This window comes from Kogia breviceps, chromosome 12, assembly GCF_026419965.1.
Source record: "Kogia breviceps isolate mKogBre1 chromosome 12, mKogBre1 haplotype 1, whole genome shotgun sequence".
Taxonomy (NCBI): domain Eukaryota; kingdom Metazoa; phylum Chordata; class Mammalia; order Artiodactyla; family Physeteridae; genus Kogia; species Kogia breviceps.
In genome coordinates, this window is record NC_081321.1 from 1,412,541 (window position 1) to 1,437,068 (window position 24,528).

The 24,528-nt window shown below is 55.3% G+C and overlaps 2 protein-coding genes across 15 annotated transcripts in view; one reads left to right on the forward strand and one right to left on the reverse strand.

Annotated features, from left to right (window-relative positions):
• The window catches only part of CACNA1C (calcium voltage-gated channel subunit alpha1 C), a 521,192-nt gene extending 515,751 nt beyond the window's left edge, over window positions 1-5,441 (reverse strand). For 10 of the 11 annotated variants that reach the window (XM_067008440.1, XM_067008436.1, XM_067008444.1 and 7 more), the window contains exon 1: window positions 4,989-5,440. In XM_067008440.1, the coding sequence (XP_066864541.1) occupies window positions 4,989-5,124 (136 nt within the window). In that variant the 5' untranslated portion in view covers window positions 5,125-5,440. Of the gene's footprint in view, window positions 1-4,988 lie in introns of all 11 variants that reach the window. The other variant, XM_067008446.1, reaches the window with a different exon arrangement.
• The window catches only part of DCP1B (decapping mRNA 1B), a 50,196-nt gene extending 29,469 nt beyond the window's left edge, over window positions 1-20,727 (forward strand). The window contains exons 2-11 of one of the 4 annotated variants that reach the window (XR_010835722.1): window positions 6,435-6,529; window positions 7,714-7,780; window positions 9,823-9,958; window positions 12,629-12,757; window positions 14,237-14,914; window positions 16,842-17,090; window positions 19,090-19,214; window positions 19,337-19,392; window positions 19,506-19,649; window positions 19,744-20,727. Coding sequence is in view for 1 of the 4 variants with exons in the window: in XM_059081334.2 (XP_058937317.1) it covers window positions 7,714-7,780; window positions 9,823-9,958; window positions 12,629-12,757; window positions 14,237-14,914; window positions 16,842-17,090; window positions 19,090-19,170 (1,340 nt within the window). In the remaining 3 variants the exon portion in view is untranslated. Of the gene's footprint in view, window positions 1-6,434; window positions 6,530-7,713; window positions 7,781-9,822; window positions 9,959-12,628; window positions 12,758-14,236; window positions 14,915-16,841; window positions 17,091-19,089; window positions 19,307-19,336; window positions 19,393-19,505; window positions 19,650-19,743 lie in introns of those variants that run through there. The other 3 variants (XR_010835720.1, XR_010835721.1, XM_059081334.2) reach the window with 3 other exon arrangements.
• The last annotated feature ends 3,801 nt before the right edge of the window (window positions 20,728-24,528 follow it).

Here is a 24,528-nt window from a genome sequence, read left to right on the forward strand (position 1 = left end):
TGCTGGAAATATAAATCTTGGCAGAGAAAAACTGGATTCCAAACATTTTCTGAAATGCCTAACGAGTGAAGCATCTTTTAGTTTCCCTAACACAGTGCCCTGTGTGTGGCTACATTGAGTGTACGTGTCTGTTCTCTTAGAGTCTATTTTTTATGTTACTGATTTTTGTACAGAAATCACTTAGTAGTTTCGAGTAATCGATTTAAAACTATTGGGTTATTACTTCTTAACCCACAGAAGGACAAATTATAATTTTTTCATGTTCTTATGGGTCTTGGAGAAAGAAAACAATTTTAGGCAAGAACTGGTGTTAGAATTATCCTCTATTCAGCCTTAGAGCTCTAATTTAATAGTAGGACCAAACCATGATTCAACTATTTATAACAGAAAGGCCTTTGGGAAAAGTGGGGTCTGCTACTTCCACAATTATAGATTAAGGTCGAAGTGAAAAAAGTACAGAAACTCTGGCTCACTTTCTCCCAAGCACAAAGTAGCATTAGGGTCCCTTTTGCTAAACCACCGCCGTGTAAAATCTTAGAAATTTTTCAGTGATCATGTATTTTTATAGTTAGTATACTTCAGCGAAGCTATTCCTATAAGTAGTAAACACTTGATTAAATAATCTGATTCAAATATGAGGAAGTCTGTTTTTCATTGGAACAAGTTTTTGAGCTATAGAAATACTCCGTTTTATGTTTACCTTAAACATATATTTCTCAGAAACTACAGTTCTCTGAGACAAGACTTATTTTGCTATATTGAGATTCACTCCAGGTAACACATTTTCAGTGTGTTGCTGGAATAATTGACATTGCATATCAGTCTTATGTTTTTAAGATAATTTAGGTACTTGTATATGTAAGTTTCAGAGTACTGTCATCAGACGTGACTGGAGTATGAATCAGTGTGTTTTCGGCCGGATCAAAGTACTGTTTCTCATACCCTGAAGAGAAATGCATGTGATTTTTGCAGATTAATTGCATTCTTTGAGCTCTTAGCTGCTGGTGCCTGACAGGTAGTCCATCAGGAAGACTGGTCTATGGTAGCATTGTTATGATAATAAACGCACAGAAAATGAGAACATCAGTGCCCACGCAGTGCTCCATCAACGGAATATACAGTCCTAGGGAGCTGATGACAAAATCCCACCAACATAACTTATGCCTGAGGTTAGAAGTTTGAAGCAAGATAAATTCTGAGTGAGGTCAGGAGGATAAAAGGGATGACGGGGGGCTTCCCTGGTGGCGCAGTGGTTGCGAGTCCGCCTGCCGATGCGGGGGACGCGGGTTCGTGCCCCGGTCCGGGAAGATCCCACATGCCGCGGAGCGGCTGGGCCCGTGAGCCATGGCCGCTGAGCCTGCGCGTCCGGAGCCTGTGCTCCGCAACGGGAGAGGCCACAACAGTGAGAGGCCCGCGTACCGCCAGAAAAAAAAAGGGGGGGGGTGACGTGAGGAAACCCTGTGCTGTGAGCCCTGGGTAAGTTGTAGTCAGTCCCTGGGGAGGGCCTAGCACATCTAGACTGCGACATTTAGTTAAGCCAGAATAGTGGCAACCATCATGTAAGGTGGTACAAGATCTTGATGTCTTGGATTCCAGCTCCACTCAGCAAATACCTGCTGAATGGGCCACATGCTGGTCAATATGCATCCAAGTCCTGCCCTCCAGGAGCTCAGGTCTAGTGGGGGAGCAGTTCCGTAAACACTTAGTTATGACATATGCGCTTTTTTTTTTTTTAAGGCCAAGGATGTGTGAAAAACTATGGGAGCAAAGAAACAACACTTGAGACTGTTTCCCCCTAGAGGAGTCTTGGAGGACAAGGACTCAGGGAGGGAAGACACGTCAGGAGCCCACACTTGTTATTTGACTCCTGGGAGATTTGGGGATTAACCAGCAAGATATGGACAAGTGAAAATATAAGTTTAAATGGCCAACAAAACAGAATCAGTTGTTCCTATTTATTTTTATGATTACCTGTGACTTTTTCTGCTTCCTAATTTTTTTTTAATGTTTACTCACTCTGTTAAATCTTCTAGACTAAAGCAACTTTCCCCTGAAATAAATAAAATTAGGGAGTTAGTATATAATGGAGAAGATCCCACGTGACCTTTCATGAACCTGAGGGCAGTAGCAGACTTTAAGATTTCCATTTTGGGAGGATAAAGCCCTCTGTGGAGACTTGGAAGGTCTAATGACATAACATGCATTTGTTAGAAATGAAAACTTTTTGAAAGATAAATCCATCTTTTTCTTTGGAGATAATAAATTCTCATTTATAGTTGGAGATTAATATTAATTTGATCCAAATTAGTGCAATGCTAGTACAGAGGCTGCTTCTGTTGTCATTTTTTATGGCATTAACTTTGTAAGGAAGTTAATTTATTTAGCAAGAGGGAGGCTGTTCTTACTTCACAGTATTTGTTTAGGTTTTCTACTGTTTCCCCCAAAATGTTCACGAGTATTAGTCACGCATAAAAGAGAAGCTGCTTCCCATCTGCTGTGAACCTTCCAGTATTTGGAGATCATGGGACCACTGATTTGTGAGGTGCAGTTAAACTATGTCACATGAAAAGAACCAGACCAGGGGCCAAAGATAACAGTGCTATGTAGACTCTCGGGGGCCAGCGAAGGTTTTGTTTTACAGGATCGTGTCCGTGTTTGGTCAGTGAAGCTGAGGCAGAAGGTGAATGAAAGAACGTTACTTTAAAGGCATTAAAGAACATGCCGGAGGAATGCATTTTTAGTGCAAAGCGTTCCGAACGGGGTAGAAGTACGTACCGGGTCAGCACAGAGCAGCCAGGCGCAGCCTGTTTCCCTGCCAGCTGTGGCTGCCAAAGCTGCCCTCAGATGCTGCGCTTCTCGCACGCCCTTCCTCCTCCCTCCCTCCCTCCCTCCCTTCCATCCTTCCTGGGGACCTTTTGAGAGTTGACGTGAACCTCAGGTTAAACAAGATGGATTCGCATCTCTTATAACCAAGCCTACAAATCATTCAGACATGAAAATTGTTTTCATACTTTATGTATTTCCTTTGTAAGGCTGGGGGAGGGACGTATTTTATGGAAACAGATTGAACCGGGAAACATGACTGGCCATGAGAGAGAGACCACCCTCCTCACTCATGAAGAAAGTGTTTGAAACACACACCTGCACCCGACCTCCAGCTCTGACATTTCATGCCTTTCACTTTCTAATTGCTTAACTATCTTGCGATCTTTTGGTAGGATGGTAGCTGTGTGTGCGTGGGTGTGCGTGGGTGTGTGTGTGCGTGTGTGTGCACTGCATGTGCACGTGTGTGTGTGTGTGCGTGCTTGCAACCAAATGCCAGTCACCAGTCACCATCCGTGGGGTTGAGCTACAAAAGCTGGGACAGGGTAAATGGTACAAGGAATTCTGTATTCGAGCAAAGTCTCAAAATCAAGTGTCTACACCAAACATAGGATCAGATGTTCTTGGTCCTTCCACTGGGATTATTATTCCACTCATTTGAGAAAGACGTCATGAAAAGAATGGGGTTTGAAGGAATTTGGAGATTTTTGGCTTATCCTTAAGTGCCCAGAAGAGGTTTGTGTAATTTACAGTGCCAGGTTTCCATGGCTTTCCTAGTGAGAAGAGAGGACTTAAATGCTTTCTTTGCTGCCTACTGACTAAAAAATATATATTTCCTATCCTTCTGAGAGAAATTACTGAGATTATTTTTAAAGAGAGTGAGGGCGGGGTGGGTAGGGGAGCAGGGAGGAGAGCATTACCTGGTCAGACACCCTTATCCTGCCTACGTAACTTCACCTACGCAGTTATGTCTTATCTGCTTCCTAACTGTATGGCGATAGGCCTTGTATTTTAAAGTTGCACAAATAGTAGCATGAGTATCGTTAAAAGATTGCAAGCCGGGGCTTCCCTGGTGGCGCAGTGGTTAAGAATCTGCCTACCAATGCAGAGGGCACGGGTTCGAGCCCTGGTCCGGGAAGATCCCACATGCCGTGGAGCAACTAAGCCCGTGCGCCACAAGTACTGAGCTTGCGCTCTAGAGCCCGCGAGCCACGACTACTGAGCCCATGTGCTGCCACTACTGAAGTCTACACACGTAGAGCCCGTGCTCTGCACCAAGAGAAGCCACCGCAGTGAGAAGCCCGCGTACTGCAACCAAGAGTAGCCCCCACTCGCCGCAACTAGGGACAGCCCGCGCGCAGCAACAAACACCCAACGCACCCAAAAATAAATAAATAAAATAAATAATTTTTTTTTAAGTTATAGTAATTTAAAAAAACGATTGCAAAAAAAAACAAAAACGATTGCAAGCAACCGTCATGATTTGGAGTTGAAAGGTATTTGAAGTCAAACATGGAACAAATGACAAACGTCTTAAAAGAAGAGATTTATAGAAATATTTGTTAAAACAGAAACTAGAGAGGTAAATCCCCAGAGAACTTCCGGAATGAACTCACGCACCCGGCTAACGAGAATCAGAGGTTTCCTAATGAAGGCGCAGCAAGGACATTTGCCTCCCTCTGTGATCCTCTCAACTCGTCTCTGAAAATTTGATCAACTTTGGATTTTGCTGCTAGAGACATTAAAAAAGAAGAAAATATTTGTATTGAACACCATCAGCTTGCTCGCTCTCATGTCTGTTGTACCTACAATATTCAGACATGAAATCTAACATGGAAATTTTGCTTTCCTAATCTTTCTTGCAGAATTAAGAGGAAAATAGAAGGTGTTAATAGATGGTGTTTTAACAGATATGACCCGGCAATGGTACATTGCCTCTTGCCTCAAACATGGCTTTTTTCAACCCCAAATCTCCAAAACATGACGCAAACCGGGACAGGGCAGTTTTAGGCAGACTGTCACCGCTCTGCTCTTGAAGTCCTGTGCCCACCAACAGGAAGAAGGTTGCCCCCCCCAAGCGTGTTCTTAGCGCGGGGAGCCTCTCGTGGGCAGTGTTAGGCGGTTCACGGGCTTCCTGGTCTCTGCACCGCGGTGGGGTTGCTTACCTCCAAGAGTGATGTAGGAACAGCTGAGCTGGGCCTCACGCACCACAGTGCCCGTAGAGCCCGCCTGGACCTCGGCGGGGCGGCTGGGCAGCGGCCGGTACCCCGGCATGGTGGGTGGGAGGAAGGCTCGCAGCATGGCGGGTCCCAGCGCACTCAGAGCATCTCTGCAGGTCCCGTCTCGGCGCCCCGCGAGGCTGTGCCTCGTGTCGGGTGACGGCGATCACTCCCAAGTTGGAGAATGCCAGAACCACACCACCTTCTCCGGTCCTTTGCTTTCTTCCCTGCGGCGCCCGCTGCCCGCCCAGGCCGGCCTCACCCCGTGGCCGCCCAGGAAAAGCGGGGCTGAGACGTGAGGGTTCTGTCCGCCTGTCAGCTCCTCAGCCCGCTGACGGTGGTGACAGGCTCTGCTTTGCAGGGGCCACCGCCAGCTGCTCCAGTACCCCCCGCTCAGGCCCGAGATAGGCCTGTCCCGACTGCAAACGTGCGCGTGCGCACGGGATGGAATGTGGCTCTCTGTGAAACTATTTTAAGGAGAAGAAGTTAGGCCCAGTTCTACTCGTTATCTTGCCTTGCTCTCAGGAGCCACGACTGCTGGTAAATCTGTTGCTCCTCCTTGACTATTTAAATTGTACATTCAAACTGCATATTAACTGGGGTGAAAAGAACTGTTTCAAAATGACCCCATCTTAATCTTAAAGTCACGTTGCTTTAGAGATAAATGGTAAAGGTCCTAAGGAAATCCCCACAGTGTCCCTGTGAGGCTTCAGACCGAGCCTTCCATTCCTCCCCTTCAACATCTGAAAGATGTGCTCACAGCATCTCCCCCCTCCGTCTGCATTTCAGCTTTCTCGTAGTAATAACATCGTCAAACCGCTTTTCTATTTATATCAACAGTTTCCTTGGCATCCAGTCCTTATGAGAACCTAGTTCCTTATGTCAAATGCCACAAATGTGTAACATCCCCCCCAAAATGGCACCCAAAATATTTCTACTTATATGTCGTTCTACTGAAGAGACACAAATGGCTGTTCTTCCCCTGCTACTGGGCTTCGAATTTCTTAGCTGTGTGTTTCTCTCCCCTGTTACCTCTTTCCTGCTTTGATAGTTTTGGAAAATTCCATCTCCAAGGAAAGGAAGTTTTCACTCTAACCAAAGAATAGAGCAGGGTCCTGGTTTTGTAACGAGGATTAAAGCCTCCAAAACATACAACGTCTGCAGATGTTTTAGTCGCTGAATGTGGGTGATCCGATCCACTCTCGCTCAGGTGGGTCGGCGTGTGGGAGGCTGTTGGGGCAGCTGGCGCTGGGGATTAGGGTTGAGGGGCCGGGAACAGCCCGGAATCAAGTGCTCAGAGACTCGCTTAATGATCTTGAGATGAAAGAATTTCTGTTTGATATTCAGGTTCTCAGCGCATAGGCTTTAGAACTCAGACGTTCTTTTTTCCAGAGTATCCATGTATCAAAGAGGAGTATGTGTGTGTATTTCTAAGAGGACACAATGGTTTCATCAAGAAAAAGCTGCCCCCCCCCCAGCACACGCAGGTAAGATAAAGATTCCTGGTGCACAAATCACACAAGAAATTGACGCCATTGCCCCCTTTTGGCAAGCTGATAGTTCAGATTCATAGGGTCCTTTTAAAGACATCTGCTTAACACAGCACTAAAACAACATCTCCTGTACCCTTTGATTTCTGAATCTTGACCAACAAGAAGCAGAAACGCCCACCGAGTCATCGGTCAGGTGAGTGGGGGGAAAAGTTGTCAAAATATCACATCTGTTTTAATGACCAAATTATATTCATATAATTAAATATTTTGTAAGTTTAAATTTTTTAAATAATTTCTTTTAAAAATATGTTGGCTTTCATCGCCCTATCATAACATGGCAGCTATTTCAGTGAAGTTTTTTTTAACACGTATATATAGTTAGTGTATTATTTATATGATTAATACCACCAGATCCTCAACTAGATATTTATAAATGTATTTTGGACCTGTTTAGCCTCTGCTATAAAAATGACCTAGACAGGCACATATTAAGGTATACAATTTGTTTGAAAACTGTTAAATGAATCAATAGCAGCTATATAATGCCACATTGTTCTTTCACTACTAAATCAGTCAGTCAGAGCTGTACCTCATCTTTCAACAGTTGTAAATATTACGTGCATTCACTTTGGAGTCAGAGATTTATTACTGAATTTTGCTTTTCCTGCACCGTGCCCTGCCTTAGGGCTTTCAGAGCCAGTCTTTCAGTTACTGACGCCTTCCTGGGAGAAGGGGAGGCAGGGAGGCTTCCAGGCCTAATCTGTGCTTCAGGTTTCCGATCCGAAGCAAAGGAGAGGGAGCGTGAGTGAGTGGGAGCCGGGCCGGTGGCGGCAGTGACGTCTCCGAGCTGGAGCTTAGACTTGAGGCTCGCTTTCAGCCTGTTCGTCCATTTAAGGAGCGTTCGCCACGTGCCTGTTGCGTTCAGGCGGTGTATTTTTAAGGACAGCATACTCCGGTGTGTGTCTGTGTGTGCGTGTGTGTGTGTGTGTGTGTGTGTGTACACGTGTGCGTGTTCTCTGTGGGCCTAAAGAGCCCCAGTGCGAGGTTTTCAGGCTTGAACTCCAATGACTGGTTTCATTTATTCAAGAAGTATGTGTTTCCCTCAAGATGGAAAGTGAATTTCTTTCCATTTTGCAGTTTTGAAGATGTTCATAATTGGTTTGATGTGTTTTTTGCAGTGTCCATTTATGGAATTTGGTTTTACGACAAGGAAGAATGCCAAAGAATTGCAGAGCTTATGAAAAAGTAAGTGCTGCGGGCTGAGTATTTATCAGGGCCTGGTGCTTTGTGTTTCTAAGTGTACGTAGCTACACTGTAATCTAAACAGAGCACATCTCTGACAGCAGTCCTCTTCACCGTGCTTAGGAACACATTCACTATTACTTAATAAATGAAAAATAAACGTAAATGACAATGTTTTACATTTCCACTAGGTAAGATTTATTATGTAGAAGGGTTCCCCTCATTTTTTTTCTGCACATGTGAAGAATCTATAATATGAATTTTTCCAGATGGCAGTTTTCCTTAATATTACACTCCTTTGTAAATAAGCAGCTTTTTCCCTTGAAAAGTTATCAGTATATCTCAGTGAAGAGAACATTCAGAGCCCTTCTAAAAGGCTGCCCCAGATTCTCTGGGGTGCCCACATCCTTCCTGCCCTGAAGTCTGCCCGTGGGGCTCGGACCTCCCTCCCTTCTGACCCTGTGAGGGCTTCAGAGAGTCTGTATCTTCAGTTCCTTTGGGAGTATCTGAGCTAATACTAACTTAGTGATCAGTAGACAGCCCCTCTGTCTCTCTGTCTCTCTCTCATTACTAGTCTCTTTTTTTGTTAGTCTCACGAGGCCTTGTGGTTCACCCCAGTCTGCACTGGGGGAAACTGAAATGACTGTCTGCCTGTCCCACTCTTGCTCCCCTGAGGACCCTGAGAGGAGGCCCGGGTCAGCATGCTGTCTCCTCTGGGGTCCATCAACCCCTTTCACCGGTTCTTGAGCCCCAGGCCTGCTTGCTGGGAGGCAGTTACTTCCCTGCACTTATGCAGATGGTTTAGAGCCTCAGAAGGAAATGAGTTTCCTGCACGTGCTGGATCTGACCCGGGACTGGACTCGGCCAAACACAGGGTCTGGCTGCCGCCAGCGTGGATTTGACAGAGCAGCTCCGTCTGCAAAAGAGCCATTTTTCAAGTTTAAATCCCGGGTCAAGGAAGTGGCTAAAAAGTGACCCCAGAATATGGAATGTGGGGAGTACTTTTTTATAAATAAGATTGATTTCTGAAAAGCCTAGCTTGTGGGAGCCAATTTTAGGTAACCAGCTCAAGCTGCAGGTGGTGATTAAGTGTGTTCAAACTGGTATTTACCACTGTAACAGTGAGTTCCTAGAACACCCATGTTACTGTAAACCGTGCAATGGATGATAATAGCAGGATTTCACGCAGATTAAAAAACACCCTGTTGCCCAGCCAAGAGGCCGCGTAAAGATTGTCAGATTCCCCGGTGATTGCCCCACAGCTGGGGCTGGGAACTGACCGCTGGCGAGCAGCAAGCCGCCGACGTGTGTGGATGCCCTGCCTGTCCTCACTTAGAGCCGAGCCTCTCACCGAGCGCTCAGGTCTCGTTCCCCGTAAACTTCGCGGCAACGACGAAGGCGCGTGAGCCGCAGTCAGAGCCCATGCCGGAGCGGTGCTCCTCCCAGCCCCGCTGTAGGGAGGGGCGATCTGGCCTCCCTGCTGTGTTGTGTTCAGGAAAACAGAAGGCGCCGCCCACCGCTGTGTTTTCATACCCCTCTCCTGGGGTGGAATCTCCGCAGGATCTGAGGGGCTGGGATCAGCCGCGCTTCGACTTCAAGGCCCTTTGGAACCAGGGGCAGACGCCCGATTTGCCGTGCGCTTTGCCCAGGGTTTGTGAACCCTAAATTGGGTTTCCTCACAACACGTGAGTCCTCTCTACTGCTCTCAGTGAGGAGTTGGAAACTTCCTCTGAGAAAGACCAGCAGTGAACGCTCTCGGCCTCGCAAGGCCGACCGGCCTCCATCCCGGCTGCTCAGCCCTGCCCTGGGCTGTGTGGCGGCTGCCACAGGCCGTGTGTCATTAACTTCCTGTACAAAGCAGGCCCGCCCCACTCTAGAGGGGCACGCAGGGCCTCAGCCCCCGTTTTTCTTCTTTCAGCTCCAGCGGTCTGAGTTCTAACATGATTAGAACACGATGAAAACAGCTGGGTGAGAAGTGGATGGTTTCAAAACCCGGTTGTGTTGAGTTGGCTTCTCTGCTGTGGCTTTCCCTCCTGTTTTTCTAGCCTCACTCAGCACGAACAGTTGAAAGCCCACCGTGGAGCGGGAGTGGGGGCGTCCCCCGTGAGCCTCAGCTCGGGAGAGGGCAAGGAGGTGGACATCTTACGGATGCTCACCAAGGCCAAAGACGAGTACACGAAGGTGAGTCCTGCCTCCCTGTGCTGCCCTTAAATTGCATGGTGGGGACCTGCGCGCTGAGACGGGCTTGGGGCCGTGCCTTCCGTCAGACAAAACCGCGGGAGAAGTACAATCTTTATTGGCTTTTTCTTTTAGAAGATGTTAGGGGTAGGAGTTCATTAATTTTATGTATTTATTTTTGCTGCGTTGGGTCTTCGTTTCTGTGCGAGGGCTTTTCTCTAGTTGCGGCGAGCGGGGGCCACTCTTCATCGCGGTGCGCGGGCCTCTCACTGTCGTGGCCTCTCCCGTCGCGGAGCACAGGCTCCGGACGCGCAGGCCCAGCGGCCACGGCTCACGGGCCCAGCCGCTCCGCGGCATGTGGGATCTTCCCGGACCGGGGCTCGAACCCGCGTCCCCCGCATCGTCAGGCAGACTCTCAACCACTGCGCCACCGGGGAAGCCCCTTTATTGGCTTTTAGAAGGCTGAAGACTGCTTTGAAGTGGATTCAAAGGCAGCCCGGGAAATCAGCCACCTTCGTACATACAGATAGTCTCCAACGAGAAGACCCCATTGACAGCAGCAACAAATTAATATAAAATTCTCTGGGACACAGTTCACAAGGAGCGAGCACAACCTGTGTGGAATAACCCTGGCTAATCCCTGGAGGTGCTACGGCACTAGCGGCCGGAAGGACATCCAACCCCCTTCCTCTGAAAATTGGCGGTCGGTGGAAAAAATTGAGCGTTTTATCCTGCCTGGCCCGGGGCGCCAGATAATCCAGGTCGATGCGGGAAAGGCCTTCCCCACCACAGAGCTCCAGCTGTTAAACGTGGACGGAGTGACGGAAGCTCAAGCCCTGGCGGAGTAACTGAGTCAGGCGTGGGTCGTCGGTAATGTGCGCGCGGTGAGAAGGGCGGCCGGAAAGCTGACCACGGGCGCGTCGGGCGGCCGCGCACGGCGGCGGCTGAACGTCAAGTACGCGGCACGCCTGGAAGTGTTGCTGCCGGAAGAGCTGGCCCTGAACCTGCGTCTCGCGTGCTAACGGAAAATGACAGGGGAGGGGAACAGGGCAGGTAGAAAACAAGTTAAATGACACCAGGAAGCGGTCAGAAGGGCCGAGTGCGGCGCGGGCTCCTCGCAGACAGCCTGCCAGGCTTCTGCACGTGCCTTGGGGGCGGGGCCGGAGGCCGCACTACTGGAGACAGACACCCCCGCGGGCGTCTCCGTGCGAGTCCCGAGGGGGGTCAGTGCTGCCCGCCCGAGGGCTTGTTGAACAAGGGTGAGCAAGGCACCGTTTCACCCGCCTGCCCTGTCGTGGCCCCGACCCAGTTGCTTTCTCCCCAACTTCGGCCAGTGACGGCAAGCTCTGGATCCGCTTTTTATTTTGTGTGATTCTTCAACAGCCGTGAAAAAACGTCCCAGTAACTTAATTCTACTTTACTAACTGTACTGTGTCAGGCTCAGTGAAGATTCATCTTAAAGGCGCCGTTTTTGCCCTCGAGGAACTTAGGTTCTGTGACAACGGCAATAACAGTGGCCAGTATAGATAAGAAATGCAAACACTGAAGAAAAATGGTTTTCCCCCTCCTCCCTCCCTCCTCCCAACACACAGACACATACGCAAACACACATACTGTATTGTTTCTATTTTATGATGTTTTGACTTGTTAAAAGTCTGGCTGGGGAGAGACTGTCCCTCCCCAACCAGCCAATTCTCGGAGATACCAGAGGCCTAGGCAGGAGGGTGCCTGTGACCGGGAGACCCAACGCTGTCTGCCCGCCTACCCCGGGGCGAGAGTCCTCTGCTCCCGTCGTATCAGGGCCACTCCTGTCATCTGGAGCCCCTGAAATGATTCACACACGCCAGTCCTAAAGCGCAGAGACCCCGGCAAAGGCCACAGCCTTGGCTCTGCCCTCGCTCCTGCCCGCCCGTCACGAGGCACCCCCTGCAACAGGGGGCCCTGCGGGGCTGCTGAGCCTCTGTCTCCAGGCGGGGGGGGGGGGGGGGGGGGGGGTGATGCACTGCTCCCCGAGCCTCTGAACGCAGAGCTCACGCACACTCAGAAGTACCGGTGCCCGGTCCTGGCCATCGCTTTGTACAGTACCCACAACTTGCAGTGTTTCCCTATTTTGTTTGCCCTGCAGAATCTACAGCTCCTTCGAGGCCCAGGAACGTGGGCCTTTATTTAACGTTGTTAAATAAAGATGATGTTAGTAATTTTTAAATCAGCGGTTTGGGTCGGCTTGACTTTGGGGTTTGTCGACTTAAAAGGGCTGCTGGTCGCTGTGAGGACTCAGTGCTGCAGCCTCAGTCACCTGCCAGCCGCGCACAGAAGTGTCCCGCGCGCGGGTCCAGACGACGCCCCGAGGGGGCGCTTCCTCCACCGTATCCCGGGAGGGCAGGCGGGACCGCGGCCTTTCAGGCATCCAGGCGTCTCAGGGCCTGCAGGTCCTGCAGGCCGACCTAACACTTCAGGGCATGGCATTGCGCAAACTAAGAAAAATTCGACCTGAATTTGACTTACACTCAAACGTAGCTAATATCAGAGGAGAGTAAGGGATTTTCCTTTGTACAGGGAGATCTATTTTTTTTTAAGTACCAACTAGGTAAAATAAAGAGCAAGAAGATGCGTTCTTTTTAAAAGATTAAAGCTTCTTTTACACCAGAAACGAGGCTGTTTTTTCCATTTCAGTGTAAAGCCTGTCCTGAGCCCAAACAGATCAGCAGCTCGTCCGCCATCTACGACAACCCCAATCTCATCAAGCCAATTCCGGTGAAGCCCGGTGGGAGCCGGCAGCAGCGCGGCCCTCGGCCCGGCCAGGTGCACAGCCCTCTGCTCTCCTCCCGGGCCCCTGTGGGGCTCCTGAGGGACCTTGGCCCTCCCGGAGTACGGTCAAGGTGGGGCCAATGCTCTGCAGGTGCCCTAAGGTCAATCCGGGAAAGAGAGATTTTTGTCATTATTAATAATTTACTCTTCCTAGAAAGGGGTTGCAGTTTTTCCTTTTGGCATTTCCCTTACTCTGTGCTAATCCCTTGTGGACTTGAACTCCTTGGAGGATAATGTATTCTAAAAAGACAGCAACCTAATATCATGTCAGAGCTGACGGGACCGTTATACGTCGGGCTGTATTCTTCCGGGGGGGGGGAGGGGAAGCTGGTGTCCCACGGCCCCTGAGGGAACCACAGCCCACGTGCCCCCGTGGTGCCACGTCCAGGGCCAGGCACTGTGTGTGTATATGGGATTCCTGGTCTAAGGACTGGTGTCAAATCCCCCTTTAGACCCCATGGCTTGTCATTGTTTTTGCCTCTAAGATATAAGCATGACACCAGTTTCTGTGTGAGCATATATATTTTTCAGAAGAGTACAGCATTAGCAAAATTGCTAATCTGCAAGTCCCATCACTGAGTGTGGCTGCTTCTGGTTCTTATGGTTATTCCTCACTAAAGGTTTTTTTTTAAAGGGAATTGGTTGAAATCAATTTCAAAAATGTGGACACCAAAAACATAAAGACTGGCTAATGCAAGTCTTATACTGAATTTTGTAAAAAATAAGCCTTTTCTAATTATCTTTTAGCTTTTGTTATAAGTTTGCTTTTCATGGACATTTTTTATTTTAAGAGAGAAACTGGAATATGTTGACTTTAGGAGAATCCCGTGTTTCCTTAGCCCAGCAGGAAAGCAGCAGGGAGACGCCAGATGACACGGGGCGGGAAGGAAGCGGGTGGTTGCCAGGCGCGGCGGCGCAGGCGGGGCAGGGGTTGGGGTGCTACGCATCTGACGGGTTGTTATTGCTACTGCTATGTAGTTGGAAGGATCAAGTTAGACTAAATGACTTGGGTTTCTTTCCAGCCCTCAATCTCTATAGTTCTGTGGAACACTACCAGGAATTCTGAAATCCTCACATTTCTCCATATCCTCAGTGTCTTCCTGTACTTTGCAGGGATAGATGGGCTTCCTGTGGAAGAGATCATTTGCCTTTTAGTGTCTGTAGCTTTGTGCTACAGTGGTCCCCAGCCTGTGAACCCCAGGCCCAGCAAGGATCATGTGCCTGTTTGTCAGTCAGCAGATACTGATCACATAACAGCCGTCTTGGGGGTGGGAGAGAGAAGTCTGTGAACATTTTTGACATTAAAAAGGAGGTCCCAAATGTGTAGAGTTTATTATCACTAAGCTTCTTCATCCTTTCTAATTGACTCTTTGTAAACAGAAGAAATCATCAGGTAGGTAAGTTATGTTTCACTGCCCCCCATATAACCAAATTACATGTGGCCGCATTTTCAGACGTGGTTATTTGTTCCAGACCTTAGACCCTGAACCCCAACACCTGTCCTTGACGGCTCTCTTCGGGAAGCAGGACAAAGCTACGTGTCAGGAAGCCGCGGGGCCTCCAAAGACCCTCCACCAGCAGCAGCAAGAGAAGCTTCCGATTCGGCAGGGGGTCGTCCGCTCCCTGTCCTACGAGGAACCCCGAAGACGCTCGCCCCCGCTCGAGAAGCAGCTCTGTCCCGCCATTCAGAAGCTCCTGGTCGGGAGCGCGGACCTGCAGCCGCTGGCAGAGCTGCCCGAGAGCCGGCCCTGTGGAGACGCCGCCCGGCCAGGGTCTCCCCGCGGCCCCGAGGTCTCCCGCCGCGCGCACGGTGCCCCCAGGCCTCAGAACCCGCCGGACCAGCTCCAGAGCATCCCCGGGGCGCCGGCACCAGCCGCCTCGGCCGAGACGCCGGGGGCCCGGGCACTCCCGAGGCCAGCGCCCCCCGGTCCTGGGCCCGGCCGTCAGCCCCCGGGGCCCAGCGAGGTCTCCCCGCGGGAGCTGCTGTGGAAGCTGCAGGCGGTGCAGCAGGAGCAGCAGTTGCCGGCGCCCGGCCGCCCCGCCCTGGCGGCCAAGTTCCCCGTGGCCACCCCGAGCGCCCGGGCACGGAACCCCCTGGAGTCCTGGAGGGACCAGACCCCCGGCGCGGAGCAGCAGGCTCCCCTCCTTCAGGTAGGCGGCCGCCGGCGGGAGGTGCTGCCAGGGCGCGGGACGGCGGGACGCTCCCGTGCAGGACGCGGGCCTCAGCCCCGTCTGCGCATCGCGTCCCGCCTTCGCCTCCGGCCTGGAAGGGAATCTGGCCTCGGCCCAGCAATCGGGGGGGGGGGGGGGGGGGGATGCTCCTCCCTTCAGAAGCTTCATTCCTACAGTTAAGCCTTCATGCGACGAGGTCTGACGTGGCCGTGGGAAAACCCAGATCCTTGACCTCGGAAACCTAGGCTCTGAAGTCCTTTGAAATCATTCCGGGGGTGCCAGACAGCTGACCTCGTCTGGTTATTTCGGTCCGCAGTAAATTATTGTGCGTTCATTATCCAGGCCGCGCCTACGAGCGCTGACTGCGTGCCCCGCCTCTGCGGACGCCGCAGCCCCTGGGCGCTTGAGGTCAGCAGAGACGCAGGTCTCTGACCCCGGAAGGTGCAGCCTCCTTATCTGTCTGAGCACATGTAGCTTAATGAGGGTCAGCAGAGGTAGAAGGCTCTCTCCCTGCCCGCGACATACACACCGGTTGCCAGAGAGGGGAAATGTTGTAATCCTTAGAAACGTTCTGTCCTCCCAGGGAAGATGGTTCTCTATAGTCACTAATAACTTAGAACAGTGAGAAAACCGGAAGCTTTCCCATTTTTTCACTGCCTGTGGGTAACATCCGGAGATCTGACGGATTTTTTTTTTCTTTCCATTTGAATTGGTACAACTTCACGGAAAATGCATTGGGTTTAAAAATTAGGACGTTCTCCCTACGTATGACGTTGGTCCTTCTGTCGTGTAGCTTACGCAAGTAGCTCACGACAGTGCCTCGGGAATCTCTCACTTTGGGGAACAAAGCCCATCGGTGTGGAGTACAGTCTTCGTGTATGTGGGACTGGGGGTCGGAGCGTTCTTGCCTGTTACTGATGAAAATCTCAGATCTGAGTTCCTGCCGCTCTGGAGGCATGGCTGTCCCCGCCGTCACCCTCACTGCACTGTCACCTCGCCCCCTCCCCTTCCGCTCTCTCCCCTGCGGGTTTAGATTGGACCCTAGGAAATGGGGGCTAATCCTTGGTTTGCCCTCTGCAGGCAGGTCCCTTCCGGCGCTCCCGGGGTGCAGGGCCGCGGGGCTCTTCCGACCGCCCGCGAGGCCACGGCTCCTCGCCACGGCGCACAGGGACAGTTAGGCAGACCACCCGCCTTCCTCCAGGCTACTTTGTGCCCACGGCGACGCCCAGGGCGCTTCTGAACCCCAGCAGCTCCTCGCGGCTGGCCCTGTGGCCGTGCTCGTGAGCCCCTGGGCCTCAGGAGGCCAACAGTAGCGCGCTTTCCTCTCACCGGAGCTGGGGACAAGTGAGAGGCGGCTGCAGGCGTCGGGCGGGTCGGATGCCGCCCGCACAGCTGCAGACACTATCGGGAGCCCGGGTTTCAGGCCGAGAGAGGCGGGCGGCCCCGCCCAGACGGACGGGCCGCCCGCGCGCCTGCAGGGCTGCCCCGGGGCTGCCCCCGCGGCCCGAGCTCGGGGAGTCAGGAGGCGGGCTGGACGGTGACCCCAATGCCCGCCCGCCCCGCCGCACCAGGCCGGGGGACAGGCGGCGGCCGGGGGGCCCCTCACGGCGGAAACTCGGGGCCGCGGCCGGGCAGGGACGCAGACGGGCAGCCCCTGCGGAAAGGCTGGGGTCCTGGCGTGCGTCCCCGGGCGATGACGGGAAGCCGGAGAGAGGAGGTGCTGCCCGGAGCGCGAGCCTTGCCTGCCGCGGGGGGCACAGTGAGGAGGGCAGGCGCCCCGGAGGGAGGGGCGTGCGGATGGAGGCCGGCCGCCCTCGCCCGCGGCCACGACGGTTAACACCGAACCCGCTGCGTCCTCCGCGCCCGCCCTCACCCGCCCGCCCGTCGGCCCGTTTCCCACCCGCAGGTCCTCTCGCCCCGGCGCGCCCCGCCCGCCGCGGGCCCAGCTCCGCTCATGTCGCCACTGGTGTTCGCGCAGCCCCCCTGGGCCCCGCCGCCAGAGAGGGGCAGTGGGCCCTTGCCCCCGGGAAGCCGGGACCCAGCGGCCGGCCCCAGCGGCCCCCTCCTGCCCCTGCGGACGCCGGAGCCCCCCAGGACGCCGGGCGGTGCCCTGACCAAGCCGCAGCTCCAGGAGGCCCTGCTGCACCTCGTCCAGGTAGGAGGGCGCCGCCTCCCTCCTCGTCGGCCCTTCCCAGCGGCCTGCTGCCCCGCTCCCCGAGGGTGAGAGGGCGCTGCAGCCGCTCACCCCGAGACCGGCGCTTCTGGGTGCGCCTCCGAGACTCGGCGTGGCTCAGGGCGTCGCGGTTTGGAGGGCTAAGTCCTCAAGTGCCAGCCGGCAGAAGAGGAGGAGGTGACGCCGCCCCTGGGAGGGTCCCAGGTCCGTGGGGCCCTCGGGAGCCAGAGGGGAGGGGAGGGCTGCCTTGAGCCCGCGGCCAGGCCGTTGCTCGGGGAGGAGGCAGCTGGGGCGGCCGCGGCACGTTTTGTAGATTGACCTCGAGACCTGCCAGTGAGCACGAGCTGGGACGGCTTCCTCGTGCCCCTGTGAAGTAACAAGGGTGGTGACACTCGTACAGGGCTCTGGGCCGGGCACGGTGTTAGAGACCAGGACGCCGGGGCTGAGGGACTGGCCCGAGGCCACCAGCCAGCACAGAGCAGAGCTGGGGCCGCAGCCCGGCTGCCGCGCCCCTTCCCACCGCACGACGGGGCCGGGGGGCGGCAAAGCCCACCCCCGACGCGAGACAGGCCCCGCCAAGTGCGGCGCGCTCACCCAGACGGACCGCAGGCACCTCAGCTCACGTACTGAGGTGCCTTTTCCGCAGACAGGCCGTGAGGGTTTTGTGGTGCTTTGCTTGAGTGTCAGGTGGCCTTGAGAGTGGCCAGCACTTCTGCTCTGTCTCATCCTACTCAAAAAGGCAGTAGTAGCCGTCGGTAGGAATGTTTTTTAAAGGTGACGTAGTTGAGAGAGAAGGAATGGAATGGGGCCAGAAATCAGCATCTGAGTGTGAAAGCAGAGTAGCAATCTGCTAAAGACGGACGAGAGACGGCCGCACCTGACTAACTCATAAAGAAGGGTCTTTTCCCCCTTTTCTAGAAGCCATCCGTGAGAAGTTCACGAGGACTTAGGTAGGGCATCTGTTAGCTCCTTTTCGGTGAGCAATAAGCAAAAAACTGCAATGTAAAAGTTCCACGGTTTTTTCTGGCTTATTCCATTGAATAACACTGTTCCAAAGATCTCTGTGCAGTAATGGGGACCCCTAAAGTCTGGAGCAGCCCCTGGACCTCGCTCGTCAGAGACCACCCGGCCTGCGCGTCACGTTCCCCGTGCTTTAGACGGCACCTTCCCCGTGAGCTGCTGGGAGTCACTCGGGCATTCAGCTTTGCTCTCTGCCTGCTGTTAGGACACAGGCTCGTGCTCGGAGACTTCGCAGGAAAGCCAGGGCAGCCTGGCTCCAGGCCACGCGGGAGAACCGCCAGAGCGATAAGGGACGGGGTGAGAGGGAGCTGTCTCCAACATCAGAAACCGAGAAAAGCACCGACGGGGGACGGTGGCTCCCTCGGCCCCGAGAGTGGCAGGAGGGGCCCAGAGCCCGCAATCTCACCGCTGCCGGCTCGCCAAGGCCAGAGCTTTCCGTAGCTAACGGGGTGGTGCAGGGGGCGGAGATGCACTGGCTCGGGCAGGGTACCAGCCAAGCACGTTGCCAGTGAAGTCTTAACTTAGGCCCAACAACGAAGGCACCCCTTGTGGGCGACTCGGGGGCCTCTCAGAGCCACCAGTGACCGCGCAGCCAGGCTCAGAGGACTGAGCTGGGTTTATGTCCTCCCCGTGCAGCCTCCCTGGGGTCCCAGGTCTCTCCACGCAGGAGGCCAGGCTTCTCAGGAGCCGGCCCGCTCCGGGCTGCCCCGAGGCTGGTGCCCGCCTGAGCTGCAGGCCTCGAGCACCTGCTGTGTCCCGGGCTGGCCACCGAGGGCCGGCAGCTGACCCTTCTGGCCTGGCCCGCTGACCGTTCAGCTTAGAAAGTAGCCGCGTGAGCGTGCACAGGTGGAGAGGGAGCATCTTGGGATCAAGGTGCCAGTTCAGCCCCGAGACGGAGAAAACCTCTCGTTTCTGCCAACCAAATCACATCCCCCTGGGGCTTTTGATTTTTGTTTTCCAGAATGACGACAACTTCTTAAATATAATCTACGAAGCTTATCTCTTCAGCATGACACAGGCGGCCATGAAAAAGACTCTGTGAAAGCAAAACATTTTAAGACTGATCTCCAAGGCCCTCGGCTCAAGGTTCTTTCATGTCAAATGTTGTTTCCCTAAATGTTTCTGCCTTTTTTAAAAAGTATGTATTATATGCAGTAAAACGCTTCAGGCTTTTTTCAGTCACGCGTTTTTTTCATTACATTCTTCAGTGCACCTGGTACCAAGAATTGAGTGGGTAGGAAAAGTCCTTTGCTCATATCACACGGTAAATACCCAGCTAAAATGATTTTCTTCTTACATGTACTGGGCCATTTTTAGATGAGTTATCTCTCTGTGGGAAGGGCTGTTCTGGGAACATGGCTCCTTTCTTTCGAGCAGCCCCGGTTATTTCTGGAACTCGGAGAACGTGCGGACCACCAGGTGGCAGTGTCAGCCCGTGACCCCCGACGCACCGCGCCCGCCTCCTCCAAAGTAAACCTTTGTAAACATCCGTTGGGCCTTCAAGGGAAAGGATCTCTAAAGGTATTTCTCGCCACTTTCCAGGGGGGAGTTGTTTAGGGGCCCACAAATGGCCCAGATTTCCAGCAACACCGCCTCTGTCCGCTCCTTCCGGCAGAAGCCAGCCTGCTACCAAAGGAACGTTTCATCCTTTTCAGCAAAACGTGCTGAGAGGAAGGTCACAGAAGATTTTAAGGCTGGTCCTTAGCCTCTGTGGGGAGGCAGTGGAGTGCCGGCTCGACAGCAGGATTCTTGAGGTCCTGGAGCCCACTGACAACTCGTGTTCACAGAGACCAGGGCCTGTGCTCCCCACCCGCCCCCGCCCTCCCCCGGGTTGAGTCGGCCCGGAATTAGTCCCTGCTGCGCATGGAGATAAAGTGAGCTTAGTGTCTCCATAGCCCTGTTTATTCTTGGACCATAAAAGGAGGATCTCTAGAGGCGCACACAGGAGCCGGGCCTCGTTCTCCTTCTAGGGGTCACAGAGGGGGCGGGGAAGGAGGTTTCCTCCCAGCTTCTGATGCCCAGACGCGAACTGGAAGCTCAGAACTGGGGTAGGCGCGAAACCAGGCAAGGGCCTGCGGGGAGCGCCTCCCCTCCGCCCGCCGCAGAAGGGCGCCTTCCCTTCGAGGAGGGGCCCACCTGGTCGGGCTCCCTGAGGCCGGGGTGCGGGGCTGCGGGTCCCTCTGAGTCAGGAAGGGACGCCTCCCTCCGCCTCTTCGCCTCCTATAGCGCCTGACGCCCTGGCGGACCGCAGAGTCCCTGAGGCCCGTCACTGCGTGGGCAGCGTTCCAGGCCTCTTGCGGGGAGTGCGGGGCAAGGGGAGACGCACGGCCCTGTTGCCCCGCGTCGGTGACGCTCACGTCGGCGGCACACACTCAGAGCGGAACAAAATCCGCCGTCTCCCAGACCGCGGGCGACCTTTAAAACCCGCGGCGCGTCTCCGATCTGAATGACACGTTTAGGGTGGCTTCTCCGGCTGGGGAGAAATGAATACCACTGAAAATTCTTCTCGTGTATTTGTGGTAGCAAGTGGCTAATTTCTGAAATATGTATTCCTTTAGTTGATTGTTATATAAATAAAACAGAAATCTCAGTTGCAGCACCTACTGTGAAAAGGTGGCCGTGCACTGTGGCTGGCGGTGGGGGGAGGCCGTGCCCGGTGCGGTCAGACCCACACCGCAGGCTTCGCTGCGCCTTTCTAGGTCAGCACCACAGTGGTCTGTTTTGAAAACAAATTCTCCATCCTTTACTGGAATGAACCACTTTAAAAGTGACAGGCCCAGTTTGTTCAGACCAAAGGCTGAGCCCCCTTTCAAAGGGCTCAGAGATGAAGAGCTGACTTCCTCTGTGTGGGAAGCAGGTGGGAGCTGCTTTGTCCCAAGACCTTTCTCTGGAGGGTCCGGGCAATGGATTATCTAAGCACCCAGGACGAGATCGCACATGTAAGCTCACTTTCCCTTTTCCCACCTCACCCCAAATTCTGAGGCCATCCCGGGCGCCCTCCTGCACGTCGCTGGCTTCCGGCAGCAGCTTGAAGCCAGTTGAATTCCAAGGGGAAGGAAGCCTGAGGTGGGTCCCTGGGCAGCGTTATCCCGGGCACTGGATTTCAACCCCGGAGAAGTGACCGAAGTCGGTTCTGCCTGGTGCAGGGACAGAACCCGGGGCCTCGGTCAGGCGGACTTGCCCTCACGTCCTGCACGAGGGACCTTGTCTGAGATGCTGTTCCTTCACCTGTAAACGAAAGCAGTACACAGCTCTCAGGTCCTCGCAGGGATTAGATGGGAGCGACGTAGGGAAATGGCTCCTCGGGCTGAGAGGCACAGGCTCCGTCCCGCCCGACGGGGCTCCCGCTGGGGTGAGGCCCGCGGCAGCCGGAGCGCCCTCGCCTGTCGCCTGCAGGACACCGCTGCACCCTCTTCTCCCTCACTCCTTTATGGATGATGGGGGACAGTGCGCCTCACCCCTTCCCCCCAAGGGAGGCACCCTGAGCTCCTCAAGACACACACGTCAGTCCGAGTAACCCAGGGCCTCGCCCGCCGCCGGAGGAAGAGGTGCTGTTAGGCCCTACAGTCCTGGACGGTCCCTGCAAAGACGCACGCGCGTTCATCTCCCCATTCCGAGGGCGAGAAGCCTCGTCAGCCCCCTCAGGGACCTCCCGTGCCCCGAGCCTGCAAGTCCCACCCACCCTCTCCCCGGCGGCTGGCGGAGACCCCAGGCTGGGCGCCGCGTCGCTTCTTCCTCAGACACCGGTCACGGCCCGCGGGTCCTGGCCCGGGGCAGGCAGGACCGCGGTCTTTTCTCCTGAAGGGGAAGGGCACGTCGGAGGACACACGTCCCGCAGAGGAAGCTCCAGCCGCTGAGCGGCCCCAGCCAGAGGACACACCAGCGGACACCGTGAAGACCGGTGTCCCCGGTGTGTGGCCCCAGGGACGGGAGCTGTCACGTCAGGTCCAGGCCTCTGAATGCCAGGCTGCACGTGTCCGGCACGATGTCACCCAGCTGCAGGCGGGAGAGGAGCGTGGGACTGTCCCCCGCCCCGGGCACAGCGCCGGGCACGACGGCTCCACAGCCCAGCTGCTCTCTCCCACCTACAAAAAGGCACCTGGGGGCTTCCCTGGCGGCGCAGTGGTTGAGAGTCCGCCTGCCGATGCAGGAGACGCGGGTTCGTGCCCCGGTCCGGGAAGATCCCACGTGCCGCGGAGCGGCCGGGCCCGTGAGCCATGGCCGCTGAGCCTGCGCGTCCGGAGCCCGTGCTCCGCAACGGGAGAGGCCGCAACGGTGAGAGGCCCGCGTACCGCAAAAAAAAAAAAAAAAAAAAAAAGGCACCTACCTGCCTTTCCACCTGCGGCTCCGTTCAGACCCGTGCCTCCTTCTCTCTTTTCAAAGAAATCAGGTGCTTCCAGGCTTTGGAGCTTGGAGCCGTCTTGGCGGTCACACGTGTCGTCTGCAGCCGGCAGGCCAGAGCAGCTCTGCGTCGTGGAAAGCTGCCTGTGGCTACAGAGGGGTGCATCTCCCCGGCATGTTGCCGAATGCTTGCTTTTCAGGTTTCAGATCCCCAGCACCCACCTCTCGTACAATTAGCGGCGGTTACAGATACTTGGTATATTTAACTCAACCTCGAGTATCTCAATCGGTTTCCACCAAACTGAGTTATGAGTAATACCTCCTAACAGAGCCTTGAGAAAAGCACACACATAAAACCCATGTGTGCAGGTTGTGGTCTTAAGACACCGCGGGGCGGCTGACAGCAGAGCACTGCCGACCGTTCCGCCGGCGGCGGCTCTGAGCGCGCGCGCAGCTGGCCCCCTGGGCGAGGTAACGGGGGGCGCAGCGGGGAGGAAGTAGAGAATGTTCTAGACGGCAGGAGAGAGGCGGGGGACCGGCAGGTGTGAGCCGCAGTCTGAAAGACTGGGGGCGCCAACCTCCCGGGTGCAAGTCAAGGTGGGGCTTCCCCGAGGTTGGCAGGCGCTGGACGGGCCCCGGAGCGGGTGGCGGAACCTCCCGGCTCAGCGCGCCGGGCGACGAGGTCCCGGCCAGCTGTGCCCACACGCGGGTCTGGAAGACGTTAACCTGACACCTGGCTGGGAGGCGATTCTCAGCACAACACATCTACCGGCTCCACGGCCAGGACGGCACCCAGGCGGCCACGCTCCGTGTCTCCCGTGATGACGCGCCCTCGGGCTCAAGGAGATCTGGGCTCTCCTCCCAGCCCCGTGTCCTCCCTCGACCGTAAAGCCCGGGCAAAAGCCGTCGCCCGCGTGTCTGTCGCGGGGGCGGAGCCCGCCAGTGTCCGCGGCGGCGTCTCCTGCCGGATGGCGGCCTGGCCGCGCCACGGCGGGAGGGTGGTGCCCTTGGCTCCGGCAGCCGGGGTGGGGCCTCCCGGCCCGTCTTGGTTGCCTTTCTGGCTCGGCCGTGAATCCGTGCAGAAATCTCTTTTCTATGCTGTGCCCACAGCGCTCTCCGGGGTCGTAAAAAGCTCCTCAAGTCTCATTCCCTGCTGTGTACGCGTCAGTGGGCCCCGCGTGCCCAGAGGCTAAGAAACTGGCGCCACGGGCGACCCGTGCCTGACACGCCGAGGGGACAGGCTGCGCCGCCTGTGAGAGGCCCAGGCCAGGGCGGGCGTCTGCATCCCGCCGGAGCCGCGCCTTTTCCGGGCCCCCCCGGCCGGACCCTCACCTCGCACCATCACTGCAGGGCGGGGCGCGGGGGGACTCGGGGAGGAGGCTCCCCTGAAGGACCAGGGCCTGGTCCAAGGCCATGGAAGCTGAGATTTCAACACAGAGGGAGGCCGCGGATTGAAGAAACGTTTAGGAAGCCAAGTCCGTAAGACCTGGTCATTACTCACGTGTGGACGCGTGGCGACGAGGATCCGCGAGCACGTGCTGGGAGTTAGTGATTAACGGCGCTGGCCGCTCCTGCTCGGCCCCCGCCCAGCGGCGCTCTCCCCACTCGGGGCTGCACCCCGTGGGCCCCTCCCTCGAAGCTGCCCGGCTCGGCCCGCCGAGGCACCTGCAGCGCAGAGCTGGCTTCTCCGCCGCTGCCCTCTCCCCGCCGTCCACGCAGAGGCAGAGCTGCTCTGTCCCCGCCGCCGGGCACGCAGGGGCAGCGTGGCCGCGATCGCAGGCTGGCCCCGGCTGGGGGAGCGAGAGCCCACGCTGGCACCTGGACTTCGCAAACCCGGCCCCCCGGGGCGCCGCTGACGACAGCAGACCAGGGTCCGTGTCGGGAGTGAGGTCCTGGGTGCCCCGGGCCCAGACTGGCGCCTCTGGGGCGCCGCGGGGTGTGAAATGGCCACCGCTTCCTCCGCGCCCAGGACAGGGGTCTTCGAAGGACGCCGAGCGGCTTTGCCGTCTGTGTCGCCTCCGCGGGGTCGCTGGGCGAGTGGCGTGCCTTTCCTGGGCCT